Source organism: Myotis daubentonii, chromosome 12 (assembly GCF_963259705.1).
Source record: "Myotis daubentonii chromosome 12, mMyoDau2.1, whole genome shotgun sequence".
NCBI classification, from domain to species: domain Eukaryota; kingdom Metazoa; phylum Chordata; class Mammalia; order Chiroptera; family Vespertilionidae; genus Myotis; species Myotis daubentonii.
Window position 1 is genome coordinate 39394679 of NC_081851.1, and position 14788 is coordinate 39409466.

Below are 14788 nucleotides of genomic sequence, written 5' to 3' on the forward strand. Positions count from 1 at the left end.
TTTCTATCTATACTAATAAAAGGGAAATATGCTAGTTAGACTGGACATCTTCCGGACGTCCTTCCAGACAAAGCCACAGTAGCAGGGGACGAGGCAGAGGTGGTTGAAATTAGAAAATATAGTGCAATGTAATCAAATGAGGTAAGTATAGAAGTAACCAATTAATCCAGGAACTATACATTCAGTTGTTTCAGAAGACATCATGGTGATTCAAAAGCACCATTAAAAAATATAGAGGAAAATGCACAAGTATAATAAGATGCCTAAACACAACCTAAAATTATCTCAATAGTTATAATGTATACAACTACTTATGAAGCTATCTTTCTAATATCTCAATAAGACACTAAATATCTGGGTCTGAGTGATTCAATTTTCAAGTCTGGAATCCCCAGTTCAAATCCTTGCATTAACCAGCATGTCTACATATGAAATATCTAATTATTAAAACCTTCTAGCAGGATTTGCAAGAATACACACTGAGACAGTACAAACCAAGTAGATACATAAAAAAGCTCCTAATCTTTAGGCCCATGTGTTTTATTAGGCTTTTAATAGATGATAACATATATTTACGTAGCTACATGCCGATGAAATAATGGCATTATATGCTACCTATGCTTTCATTTTACCTGTAGCAGTTTGCCCCATACATGCAGGATGTTCTCTTGACCTTGTTTTCTTCAGAATCTTGTAGAACTGGATCAGCTGCTTTTGCATGCAGAGTCGCGGGGTTGGAGGGATCAGAGCTAGGCCCAGGACAAGATCCTTGAGATTCCCCATGGGAAGACTTGCCTTTTGCACTCGAACAACTCTCAGAACAGCTCACTGTCTCTTCTTTATTTCGTGTTCCTTTAGTGATGATTTCATCTTCAGAAACCTTACCAAGTTCCTCTGTTGGGATTTCATTTCTCAGTGCATTAGTCTTCTTATTACTCACATCTGTGTTACTTAATGTGACTGCAGAAACTGTTTGTGGCATTTCCTATCAAACAAATCAGAAAAAAATGTAAAAAAGGATATGTAAACTAAGCATAAAAGCATGGCACTACAAGATTCATGCAATAGGTATATTTTTAAATTTTTAATATTTACTTCATTCAGAATTATTAAAACTACCATTTTCTATGTCTCTAGTTAATAACTTTAAAACACATGGTTATTAGAAAAGAATTCATGGTTGGATCAAACCATTCCAATCATGTCAAACATTCCATAAAAGATATCCAGAAAAATAGAAATGAAACATAAGCAAAAACAACATTTGCTTTCATTTGAATATAATCTTTCTCAAAAAGCCTACTAATCTCTTAAATTTTCTAATAACAATGTGTTTCACTCTTAACATGCATAGTCCTTAAAATTTCTTATAAGTTACTGCAATACTTCATTTCTCCCATCTAAATATCATGATTTTTTCCCTATAACTGAATGATAAAATTGCTCCTCCCTCACAGATAAATTTACATGAAGCTAAGTTATGGCCAACTCAGAAAATAAACATGATTCCTCTGACACGATCTGAATAAAGGTTTCAGTTTAACCAATTAGAGGGGCTGTGAACCAGGTAAGTATTCTCATTAGCACTATAGGACCTTTTTCATTTGTACTTACTGCCAGCACAAAGAGTAAACCGGGTCCTATGCTATTAAAGATGACCACTCACTGACTAATACTTCCTTTGGAGTGAAAACACTGCTCAGATACACACCAGTCCTCCTGGGAACCATTTCTAGGAAGTGATGACAACATACTAGATACATATAAATGTTCACCCCCATGTATAACTGAGGACTCATGTATACTGGCTGCATCTGGAAAGAGCTGATTTTGATATTACTTAATGCCTAACAGTTCCAATTTCTTGAGAAGATATTATTAACATGGCTTCTTTTGGACTAATTACTTGTATTTAAATACTTTCCTTTTTTAAAAAAAACACAGTATGTAATTTTAAAATATTATCCAAACTGACTTAACAATTTTTAAATGGAACCTAAGTCTTATAATGTTTCTTGTAATAAATAACTATTGGAAAAGCAATCATTGGCTACCTCTTGGAGCTAACCTTCCGCGGGTGACGTTTATACCATTCTTCTAAAACATGAACTCTTTTCTCCTAAGCTGCTCAACCACACCCCATTCTCATTGCCCTCTGCTACAGGACCAACCAACACATGCCAGAGACTGGAACTCTGGGGTGGGACTGGGACAACGCTGGCCCACCTCCCCACTGGGCAGTCTCCCACCAGGTTAACTCTCACAGGTTGTTTTTCTGCCTGTGCAGGTACTAAAGGGGTAGGGAGGCCAGCAAATCCACTGGCTGAGTCAATGTCCACATAAATGCCATTCTCTTATTTCTGTTGGTATCTCTAAACTCCACAAGTAATTCTCTCAGAGCCCCCTCTTCTCTTGATTTTAGAAAGGCAGAAAAAGCTTCTCTCCACAAGCATAGCACTCCCCAGACCTTAAAAATCCTTCTTGTCTCTCAGTTCTCTTTGTATTCAGCGGGAAGGTAGGTCACTGGACGCCTTTCAACAATCCCCAAGGGAAAGGTCTGGCTTTCACTGTTGGAGGCTCCTTTCAAACATGAAATACTCAGTACTGTTGTCCCATCTTTGGGCCTCAGCAACAGTTATAGGACAATGGGCGGAGGGGGAGTCCCACTGAACATCCTTTACACTTAAGTAGGAAAAAAAAAGGGCACAGCTCGGGAAGAAGTTAACTAAATTAGAAGGCATTCTTACTATGAAACACCATGCAGAGGTTGAAATATATATATTTTTTAATTTATATAGAGAGAGAGAGAAAAAAAAGAGAGGGGGGATGGAGGGAGGGAGGGAGGGAGGGAGAAAGAGAGAGAGAGAGAGAGAGAGAGAGAGAGAGAGAGAGAGAGAGAGACATCAATTTGTTGTTCCACTTATTTATGCCCTCATTGGTTGATTCTTATATGTGCCCTGACTGGGGATCAAACCTGAAATCTTGGCATATGGGGATGATACTCTAACCAACTAAGCTACCAGGCCACGGCTATTTTTTTTTAATTAAACAATAACAATATACATAGTACCATGATCCCATTTAGCTTTAAAAAAAAAAAAAATCCCTATATAGCTATGTGTGTACTTACTTGTATAAATCCAAATGAAATGGTTTAGGATACAAATCAAAATACTTGTAAGACAATGGGACTGAAGGATAAGGCAATTCAAGATATATATGTTTTATTCTATATGCTTCTGAATACTCTGTGTTGGTATTGTTTTTTCACAACAAGCATGTATTATTTTGCCATTTAAATATGAAAAACAGCCCTAACCGGTCTGGTTCAGTGGATAGAGCATCAGCCTGCGGACTGAAAGATCCCAGGTTAGATTCCGGTCAAGGGCATGTACCTTGGTTGCAGGCACATCCCCAATAGGAGGTGTGCAGGAGGCAGCTGATCGATGTTTCTCTCTCATCAATGTTTCTAACTCTCTATCCCTCTCCCTTCCTCTCTGTAAAACATCAATAAAATATATTTAAATATGAAAAACAAATAAAAGAAAATTAAATAAAATATAAGGCATGAAATGTTTAGCATCATATTTCAACTCCCTCTGCTTCCATGAAATATAAGGAAGGATTTGTTTTTTTAAAAAATATCTTCACACAAAAAAATAAATAAAAAATAATAATAAATTTTAAAAAAAATAAAATAAAAAATATCTTCACAAGAAATATATTTAATACATTAATTTATTCTAAAAGAGAAAGAAATTATAAAGTCACAGATATCAATTCTATGGGTCAGGGGTTCTCAAATATACAATTTTAAGAGTCACAGAAGCTAGAATTCATAATGTTCTTTATGGAACTCCATGAAATATTAATATTCAGTAGACCCTTGGCATTCAAGAATTTAACAATCATGGTTTCAATTATTTATAAATGATCCCCAAAATCCATTACATGCAGTAATTTGTAAGTTTGCTGAGACATAAATTTGCACTGCGCCAATTACAAAGCTCATGAGCCAGAGCAAGTGAACTGGCAACTAAGGGAAGAGGAAAAATGGAAGGTGCTCTGTACTTGGAAGAAATAGGGCAAAGGCAGAGAGTTCCATATTTTATAAATACCTACACTGCTTCTTTCTTAGATTGGATGAGAATATGAAGAATGAAGTATGGGAGGCTAGAGATTCATTATAGAGGACGGATCCCGTATACCATAAAAATACATGCTAGAAACCTCAGGGATGGAGGAGCATTGAGCTCATGGAAGGTGACCTTGGTGCTTGGAGGCAGCTGGGCTGCATTATTAAGGCTATTAAAATAGTCCATTAACTTGCCCTTTCCATCCCTCAACCATCTGAAGTTTTCATGTACTAAAAGGGACAGAATAAAAACTTCCTCCTAATACTAGTTCAATGAGGTAATTCATCGTTGTTTCCAAGCTGCTCTTGGAAAGAATGTCTGTGCTCATAAGTTACTTTAAAAGTCCTACATCCATCCCATTAACACCCGCATGCTAGAGACTAAAAAATCCTAAACTCTAGCCCCACGTTCACTCTTGAGCTTCAAACTCATATATTTATTCAATCACTAGCTAGACATTTCTTCTCCAATATCCAAAGCACCTCAAACTCAAAATGTCAAAATTGAAACCCTCCCTCTGTATTCTGTACCATAGCTATGCCAACATAACTTATCCACTCATTCCAGCCAGAACCTTGGAAGTGTATCTTTCCCTCCTTTCCTCCACTTTCCCCAGATCCAAGCAACAAGTCCTACAGTTCTGCTTCCTATACATTACTCTAATTCAATGCCTTTGCTTCATCCTTAAAGTTACTGCCCTGGGTCCCATTCTCTTTATTTCTTGATTGTGTTAATTCCCTAATCTCCCTCTTCCCCTATCTTCCTATCTCTCCTCTGCAGAGCTGCCAGGATTATCTCTGTGGCTGAAAACATCTCAAGGTCTTCCCTCTATGAACTAGTCCCCACTTCTGACTTCACTCTCATCTCACACTGCCACCTACTTTGCACTAAGAACTCCCAACATATCATTTGTATTCCCCTGCTCATATACCTGCTGCCCCATCTACCTGGGATAGATTCCTACCTCTACCTCTTCTACACCTGGGCTGTACCTACTGCTCTTTTGTTAAGATTCAGCTCCATCATTTATTTTAGGAACCCTTCCCTAGGAATCCTCCAGCTGGCTTGGGTAGTCCTCCTCAAAGCTCCCATAAAAATCAATGTATGGTCACATTATTTTATGATTCGAATCATGTCCCTAGGGTTTTTTAGGAACCCTTCCCTAGGAATCCTCCAGCTGGCTTGGGTAGTCCTCCTCAAAGCTCCCATAAAAATCAATGTATGGTCACATTATTTTATGATTCGAATCATGTCCCTAGGGTTCCTTATTAACTCCATATTATTCATCTTTTAATCCCAAATTCTAGTGTACTGCCTTGCATATAACTGCTTAGTATAATGATTATTAGAATAATCTTTGAAGTAAAAAAATTGGATTTTGAATATCAGCTTTGCCATTTCTTAACCTTTGACTTTAAACAAGTTGATTTAAACTCTCAGAACCTCAGGTCTCATAATCTATAAACCAGATATATAATCAACCTACTTTCCAGGATTTTCTAAAAATTAAATGAAATAATATCTTAGTGCTGGGTCTAGCCCAGAATAAGAGCTCACTAAATGGTTGTAGTTTTTTGTTTTCATTTGTTATTGTTAATAGCATAATTAATGCCACTACATTACTACTATTAATGAATGCTTATTGAGTGCATGAGTGAATGAATGATAAATGAAAAGATGTTTCTATGGGACTGATCAGAACTATGCTATAAATGGTACTAACCCAAATGACCAATCAGGAGCAAAGGGTATAAGATTCCTTGATTTAATAAACCAATACTTAGGAGCTCTGGGGAATTCAGCCTTTCCTAAGAAATAGCTGTGTAAGTAAGCATTATAGGCTTTATCTCCCCTGCCATTTCCCTAAAGAAAAATGAGTTAAGACTCCACAGCAGACATCTATCTATAGAGAAATGAGATACTTAACAGCCAGCTTATTTGTTTCAGCAATTATTATCACAGAGGGAAGCTGCATAGAGAGGACAGAGCAGGAAGTATATCTAGAAATGGTTCTTATCACCAAAGCATCCTCCTCCACATATACTCCATTTGCTCTGAACGAAATACAGGTGTATTTGCAAGTTGCTCCCAAATATTATGGCATAACAGAACTCTTTAGCTCTGATTTTTTTTCTCTCCTATGAGACAGACTTTCATTTCTATTAGATGGCTTTCACAGATTCATCGCCACTGCCTCAAACCAAGAAAGTCCTCCCATCTCTTCCCCAACTGCCATGTCTACTGCTCTGTTAAGAACATTTTCAATCTCTTCCTCGAAATTCTGTTAGTCATCAGGTTTGTTCACATTCTATCTCCAAAATGTCTCTCACATTTCTCTACTTCTCTCTGGTCCCAATGGCACCATTCCAGTCCAGGCTTTCATTCCCTGTGGCCGCCTGTGGCAGATTCTTAGGCTGGTCCCGCCTCCATCTTACATATCACTGCTACACACTCCTAACCACATAACTCTCACTCAAAACACTTCAAAAAGTATCTGAAGCCATAAAATACAGTCCTGATTTCTTACTTAATCTGGCTTTCACTCTGATTTGTTCTGTAGCTTCCTCCTCAGCTCTTGCCCATGCATATCCACACACACATCCATGCACACACACACAAGACACTGCAGTGTGATAGACATCAATGGACCACATACTTCCCTGCATCTGCACCTCTGCTCAGCAACGATGCCTTTCACTGACATTACTCCTCCTCACCAAACAAACTTGCTAACAGGCCAGCCATCTTTCAACACCTAACTCAAATACCTCCTTCAAAAGAGGTTAACTTAGTCTTTCCTGCCCCTGCCTAGGGTGTACCCCAATGTTCCCAACCATTTCCAGTCTCCTCATTTGTTAGGTTGATCTCAACCATCCTAAGCAAACTACCAGTTGTTTTCCTGCTCTCTGAATTTATCCAAATCTAACTATAGTGTTTTTAAAAAGTATAATGTATATCGTTCATTTCTTCCTAGACCTCTTTCCTCCATTATCAAATAACTGAGAAAGGGGTAATACTGCCTCATCTTTCTGACCACTATGAATGGTCAAAATGGATATTCCATTATCCAAGTTCCTAGAATTTAACACTAAAGCAACCACAGAAACAAGACACTCTTGTGGATTTTTTTTCTCTTAACTTAAAAACTTGGATGGCATGAGCCTAAAGCTACCCATGACCATGTTGTAGACCATGTGAATAAAGCCTGTCAATAGCAGTGAAGAATAATTCAAGAAGCAAAAATAAGAAAACCATAGACCAACCTGATTTGATCAAGTCTCTGGCTGGTTCCTATGATCTATAGTTCCTGCTGTTTTTCTTTCCATTCTGGAAATTGAATTATTCCTATATCTTTGTGTGAGATTCAGTCATCAAAGATGGCTGCCAATAATCCCACCTATACCTTCTATATAAATCATTCCACTGGACAAGTGGAGTCTAATCCTCTTCCCCTGAATCTAAGTGGTAATTTCTTCTGACCAAAAGAATGCTGCAGAATGATCATGTACCAGTTCTAGGCCTTCAGAGACCTGAAAGCTTCTTCTTTCACTCTGTCAGGCACAGATTCTCAGTTTAGACTACTTAATAGTTAAGTGGAAGGAGGGAGGCCCAGCCAGCCCCCAGTCATCCCATCAATCCTTGCTGGGGCACCATTCCTGAGAGTGAAGCCACCATGGATACTCTAGCCTCAGCTGAGCTCCCAGCTGAATGCAGTCAAGCTGACACCAAAATTGTGTCATAAAAGCATTGCCTAGCTGAGCTGAACCAATCCACAGAATTATAAGAGATAATAAATCATTGTTCTGCTAAGCAACTAAGTGCTGGGGTAGCTTGTTTCCCAGCAATAGACAGCTGATACACTTCATTTTGCTTACATTGAATCAGGCTTCCTGTCATTTACAACCCAGTCCTAATTAGACTGTGTACAGGACATACCATTATTTCTGTTAAAGTTCATAAATTCAAGCACCCTCCTTTCACTCCCCAATTAGATAATTACATAACTGGTAAGGGGTGACATAAGGAAACTGATGAAAAATGAACTATTTCAGAGCAATTCACTGCATTATCAGCAGTTATAGAGCCACAAAACTCTTGCAGACAGTCTCATATGTATGGTAGAGAAATCCATTATATTCAAAATGAAAAGACCTATGTTGGAGCCCAAGGTCTCTAGCAATGTGCTCTTGGGCCCAGTTACCTCCAAGGTGTTGAATGATGGTACATCAGTAGCTCTCAACCCTGTGTACACATTAAAATTGAAAATGTTTATTTAAAATAATACTGATGTGCACAGAACAACTGAATCAGAATCTCAGAAGTAGGGCCCAGTGAGGGAAGGTGATTTCTGCCCCTTCTCTCCACCTCCTTTCTTTCTCTTTCCCAGGAAAATGTGACTGATTCTTTCCAAGTGAACTGACCCAAGTCTACTCTGCAGGCCTGGCCAAACTGTTCTTAGTCCCTTATAATTGGCAACCTCATGCCATTACAGTATAAATAGGCAGCCCCAACCTCCTGTTTTCACTCTTGTAACTTTCCCTCTCACCTGCTCCTGCACTGCAGATATCCATTCAGGACCAGCTGCAAGCCAGTTAAGAGTGAAATTGGGTAAGGACGGAGGGTGAGGCTTAGAAAGGTCTTCTTGGGTCTCAGTCTAAGTCCTCATCTCTGGCCCAGCTTTATCAGAAAGCCCTGCATAAAAGGTTATGAAAAGGTACTGAAACCTTGAGCCCTGTTTCTCCTGTGCTATGAGAGCTGACTCTCCCTCAGAAACCCTAAGATAAGGAAACAAAATTGGCCAAGTAGAGCTCAGGCATTCCTGGGACCTGGCTGAATACTACCTTGATGTCATCAAAAGCTCACAAATACCTCAAATATTTTGGCCCTGTTTACTGCACCTCTCTAAAATCCATCAGTTAAGAAGGTGTTTGTGAAAGTTGTACACACATGTACTATAGATTTTATTCTGAAAATAATAAACTTCTCTTCTTGGAAAATAAAGGCAGTCATAATAATATGTTCAGATAGTAGAGCATGTTAGGTCTCAAAGTAAATAAGTTTTACCTTATAAGCTTTTATGGGCAATACAATGAGTTAGAAAACACTTTGTTTTCACTTCTTAAACTTGACTCCAAAAGCAAGCAAGGGATTCAGGCTATAGTTATTAGACCCCACCTCTCTAGTTGAAAGAAGGATCCAGTGAGAAGCTGGATCTGCTCTGGTGGAGAGGAGGCAGAAGTGAGGGGAGCATTACAAAAGACCTGACCCTCAGGAAGGCTACTGGCCTTTCAATCACTCCAGTGCACACTATCCTAAAACCAGTCCTACTCCTTTGGCTCTTGTGGAGACTAAAAAGATGAGGACCACAGAGTTCAGCCATAGGTCTACAGGATCATGAAAACTGCATCTGAAGCCACCCCTCTACCAAGAGGAAGACTATCTGACCTTTCCGCCCCAGGGATATCTTTTTTTCCTCTCCTGTTTTATGCATTCAGTATAGGCCTAATTTTCTTTAAGTACTCAGTGCTAAAGAATGCATAGGTCATCCAAACTATTTTAGTAAGTTAGCAGAAACTGAAAGAGAAGGTTTACATATTCTAAAAGTTAGCCCAGAAGTAATCCTGCAACAGGCTAGTAAGAATTAGCCCATTAGTTGCTCTCTGAATACTCATCAAGAAAAAGGTGGTTTGCCCTAGCCCGTTTGGCTCAGTGAATAAAGTGTTGGCCCTCAGACTGAACGGTCCTGGTTAGATTCCGGTCAAGGGCATGTACCTCAGTTGCAGGCTGGATCCTGGGCCCTGGTCGGGGCATGTGTGGGAGGCAACCAATTGGTGCATCTCTCTCACACCAACATTTCTCTCTCTGTTTCTCCCTTTCCCTTCCACTCTCTCTAAAAATCAATGGAAAAATATCCTTGGGTGAGGATTAACAAACAAAAAAAGAAAAAGAAAAGGAAAAAGTGGTTACATGCCATTTGAGAATAACCAATATAATAAGAAGAGGCCAGTTTTTAATAATGGAGGCTCCAATAACCACAGTCAGGTGGTCTTTACCTTTTCCCCAGTCTGAAAATTTCTAAATAACCTTGTTTCCTACAATGCAAATACTATATTAAAGGTTAGTGTCTGAAAGTCAGCAAAATATGAGCTAATTTTTCTTTTTGTAAACTTCATAAAGTCATTAATAAAAAGCAATTTTGTTTTTTCCTTGCTGCATACAACATATAATTAATTGCTATCTAGAATATTTGATTAAGAAAACAATCAAATAATTATTTTTTAAAATCACCTTGGGTGAAATGACAGACTCTTCCTGATCAGCATTTCTGCACTTTTTTCCTGTGTCTTGCTCTGCAGATGTACTTCGTGAGTTTCTTGGTGAAATCAATCGCTTTCTTCCTTGCTGTGTTATGTTTTCTTGGGTTTTATTTTTGCAGATTCCTTCTCTTCCACTTTTCTGGTTTACATTATCTTAAACACACATAAGTACACATGCACAAAGAAAAAGGAGGAGAAAATTATCTCCTATATCTACCAATGTCAATAATCAATGCCCCCCCAAAACACACAAAAAAAAACAAAACAATAACAAGAAAGAAAGAAAGAAGAGAGAGAGAGAGAGAGAGAGAGAGAGAGAGAGAGAGAGAGAGAGAGAAGAAGAAGAAGAAGAAGAAGAAGAAGGAGGAGGAGGAGGAGGAGGAGGAGGAGGAGGAGGAGGAGGAGGAGGAGGAGGAGGAGGAGGAGGAGGAGGAGGAGGAGGAGGAGAGGAAGGAAGGAAGGAAGGAAGGAAGGAAGGAAGGAAGGAAGGAAGGAAGGAAGGAAGGAAGGAAGGAAGGAAGGAAGGGCTAGTAAAATTAAAGTTCCATTATGGTGATGTCACCTTGAAAACATTTATTTGCAAATCTCAAAAAGTATTAAGCAAACAATAACCAAGAGCTCCAGCCCTGGAGTCAGCAAGGTTAAGATGCTAATGAGGGCAGACTCCATCCTTAACTATTTCACCTCACCTCTCTCAACAAAGCTTTCATCATCTGGAAAAAGGAAATTATAATAAATAGCTCATGGCATTATTAAGAGGAGTAAATGAGGTAAGATATGTAAACTATCTAGGAGAGTACCTGAACTATGTTAGCTATCATTTTTTTTCAATTTTAGCATTGAATTTCTCTAACAAAAAAATCTGACATGAATTTTATATATATTTATTGAGCCCCAATGGCCACAGTGAGGAATTCAACTTAGGTTACCTTACAGATTAAGAACCCAAATAACCCAAAAGGGAGAGTGACCTCTGCAAATTTCAACGAAGAAGAAAATAAGTCTCAATAACAATGGACACTAAATCCCATGTTATATTTCCCAAGATTCACTATAACTAGGAAATTTATGTCAGTATAATATTTTGTTAACAAATTCGTGAATTATCTCATCAGAAAGGAAGAAAGATTTACATATTTTAAGAGGAAAGTCTTCATGGTTAGTTGTCTATTCCCTCTACACTTAAATGATAGCTTCACGAGGACAGAGACTATATGTGCCTTGTCCACTGTTTCCCCCATGTGTCTCCAGTACCTAGAACTGTGACTCAATATGCTGACTACATGACTTGTGAACAAAAACAGAATTTGTCCAAAGATTCCCTTGAGAGCCTGGATATAGGCATGTAAGGCAATCTGTAATCACTATTCTAAAGTTGTAATGTAAGGGTTAGCAAACTTTTTCTGTAAAAAGTCAGAAATTGAATATTTTAAGCTCTGTGGCCCATATAGCATCTGTCACAGCTACCTAACTCTGCCTTTGTAGTGTGAAAGCAACCATAGAGAATACATACATACATGGGCCTGGCTATATTCCAATAAAACTTTATTTACAAAAGCAGGCAGTGGATTGGATTTGGCTCAGGAGCTATAATTTGCTCAGAGCTATTCTAAAGGATAGTCAAGTAATCTGAAAAAACAACTCCATTAAATTCAGAGGAAAAATACTAATAGAATATCTATTGTTCATATTACTAAACAGGAAAACCACCCGAGCCAACATAAAAATAATGCATTTATTAAAGGAAACATGGATAAACTAATAACTTTAAACTTTACATAATTATTTAAATATTGTTTTGAATCTAAATTAGGAGACATTCCACATCATTTTAGAAACTGTCAGAAATAAGACTAAATAGAACCATACAGCTTGGTGAAACAAATGATCAAGTGCTATAACAGTTATGAATTAGTCAAACCAAGGAAAATAGCCAACTATGATATTGTTTACTATGCTAAAAACTAAAAAATGCAAATTAAATAAGACACAGCTTCTGCCTAAATGGCAGTGTATCACATTGTAAGTGGCAATCTTATATAATAAAAGCCTAATATGCTAAGTGTCTGGTTGGCCAGTCGGCCGTTCAACCAATGAAAGCATAATATGCTAATGATATGCTAAGGCCGCTCAACCACTCGCTATGATGTGCAATGATCACCAGACATTCTGACCGGTAGGTTAGCTTGCTGCTGGGGTCCAGCCAATCGGGACTGAGCAAGATGGGCTGGACACGCCCTAGAGCCCTCCCGTGGTCTCTCCCCAACTGGCCAACTTCCCGCGTCCCTCTCTGGCCCCCGTCGTGCACTGATGGGGCCCCTCAGCCTGGCCTGTGCTCTCTCGCATTCCGGGACCCCTCAGGGAATGTTGGAAAGCTGGTTTCAGCCCAATCCCACAGGCCAGGCCAAGGGACCCCACTGGTGCATGAATTAATGCAACGGGCCCTAGAATGTATATAAAATTCTAAATTTAAAAATATCTATATTTAGCCCTGACTGGGTGCTCAGTTGTTAGAGCATCATTCCTACATGTCAATATTGTAGATTCGATCCCTAGTCAGGGCACATACAAGAGTCAACCAATGAATGCATAGATGGATGGAGCAACAGGTCAATTTTCTTTTCCTCTTTCTCTCTCCCTTCCTCTCTCTCATCATTGATGCTTCTATCTCTCTCTCCCTCTCCCTTCCTCTTTCTAAAATCAAATTTCAAAAAAAGAAACAGATATTTCTGTTACTCAAACTGTCCTTGAGCACATATAGAAAAGATTCCAATTCATTTTATACAACACCGATAAAGCTCTACCACCAAAATCTAACATAGTTGGCACACGTGGGAAAAAAATACAAACCATACTTGTGAGTATAGATACAAATGTTCTAAACTAAATATTAGCAAATCTAATCTAACAGAGTATAAAAATAATAAGCCATTATGATAAACTGAACTTATTCCAGGAACACAGCATGATACAACATTAGGAAATCTACCAATATCATTAATTACATTAACATATGAAAATGCAAGACTGTCTATACTAAAAAAATATCCAGAGATTTCAACAATTATTCTGGGGGGGAAAAAAAACACACATCCTAAACATAAGAGTACCAGAATCAATCCCAATCCTATTAAATGCTTAAAAACTAATAGTATTCCTATTAAAATCAGAATAAGAAACAGGTACCAATTTTACCCATTTTTATTTAAAATGTACAGGTTCTAGCATATGAAATAAGGTCAGAAAAATTTAAGAAGCAGTAGGTAGATCAAAAGAGCCAGAAGTGTCATAGAAGCATGAAACAGACTCATGAATCTCAGAGGAAAGGTGAGTGGAGTGGGAAGAGATTAACCAAAAAACTTATATGTATAACCCATGCACACAGAAAATTGCAATGGAGGCCTAGGTTGGGGTGGTTGTGGAATTGAGGAGGTCAATGGGGGGGAAAGAGGGATATCTGTAATACTTACAACAATAAACATATTTTTTTTAAAATAAAAGAGCCAAAATGTCATAATTCTATAAATATGATTACACAGCTGGAAAATCCAAGAGGCTAAAAAAAACTATTATAATTAATTAGATCATTTAGCAATATTGCTGAAAATAAAATAAATACAGGATGGGGCAAAAGTAGGTTTACATTTGTGAGTACAAAAACAAAGAGTTTATTATTGTACTAGAGGCCTGATGGATGAAATTCGTGCAAGGTGCTCGGCCCTTGCAGCCCTGGCTTCGTCCAGAAGATCGTCCAGACAGTCATCTGGAGGTCATCCAGACAGTCATTTTGCTGTTCGGTCTAATTAGCATATTAGCTCTTTATTATATAGGATTATTATTTATTAATTATTGCATTATCATTCTTCTGATCCTCCTACAATCCAAACTAGCATTATGCTGTCCACAACATACTTGATCAAAGACTTTAGAAGACTTCTGTGACCACTATGCTAAATATTAAAAATAGTAATAGTAGTAATATCAACTAAAATAAATATACAATTGTGCTATCTAATCTAATAAAAGACAAAAAGGGTAATTAACTGTACCTCCGCTATGCTTCCCATTGGCTAATCAGGGTGATATGCAAATTAACTGCCAACAAAGATGGCAGCCGGCAGCCACGCAGCTGAAGCAAACATGAGGCTTGCTTGCTCCAGTGATGGAGGAAGCCAAGGTTCCCCACCTGCCGCGGCCCGGCTCTGAGCTCCAGAAGCAACAATGTTCCAATTATAGAAGCTAAACAAACCCCAGATACGTGCTTTCAGCCTGCCATGGCCTCAGAGCTGGGAGTACCAGTGACGGCAACAATGTTTCAATTACAGAAGGTAAATA

General features: G+C 38.4%; 1 protein-coding gene across 2 annotated transcripts in view; it reads right to left on the minus strand.

The window, feature by feature from the left end:
• The window catches only part of APLF (aprataxin and PNKP like factor), a 64507-nt gene that overhangs the window by 15246 nt on the left and 34473 nt on the right, over positions 1-14788 (minus strand). For both annotated transcript variants that reach the window (XM_059659586.1, XM_059659584.1), the window contains exons 6-7: positions 10425-10606; positions 633-985 (exon numbers count right to left, since the gene is read on the minus strand). In XM_059659586.1, the coding sequence (XP_059515569.1) occupies positions 633-985; positions 10425-10606 (535 nt within the window). The remainder of the gene's footprint in view (positions 1-632; positions 986-10424; positions 10607-14788) is intronic.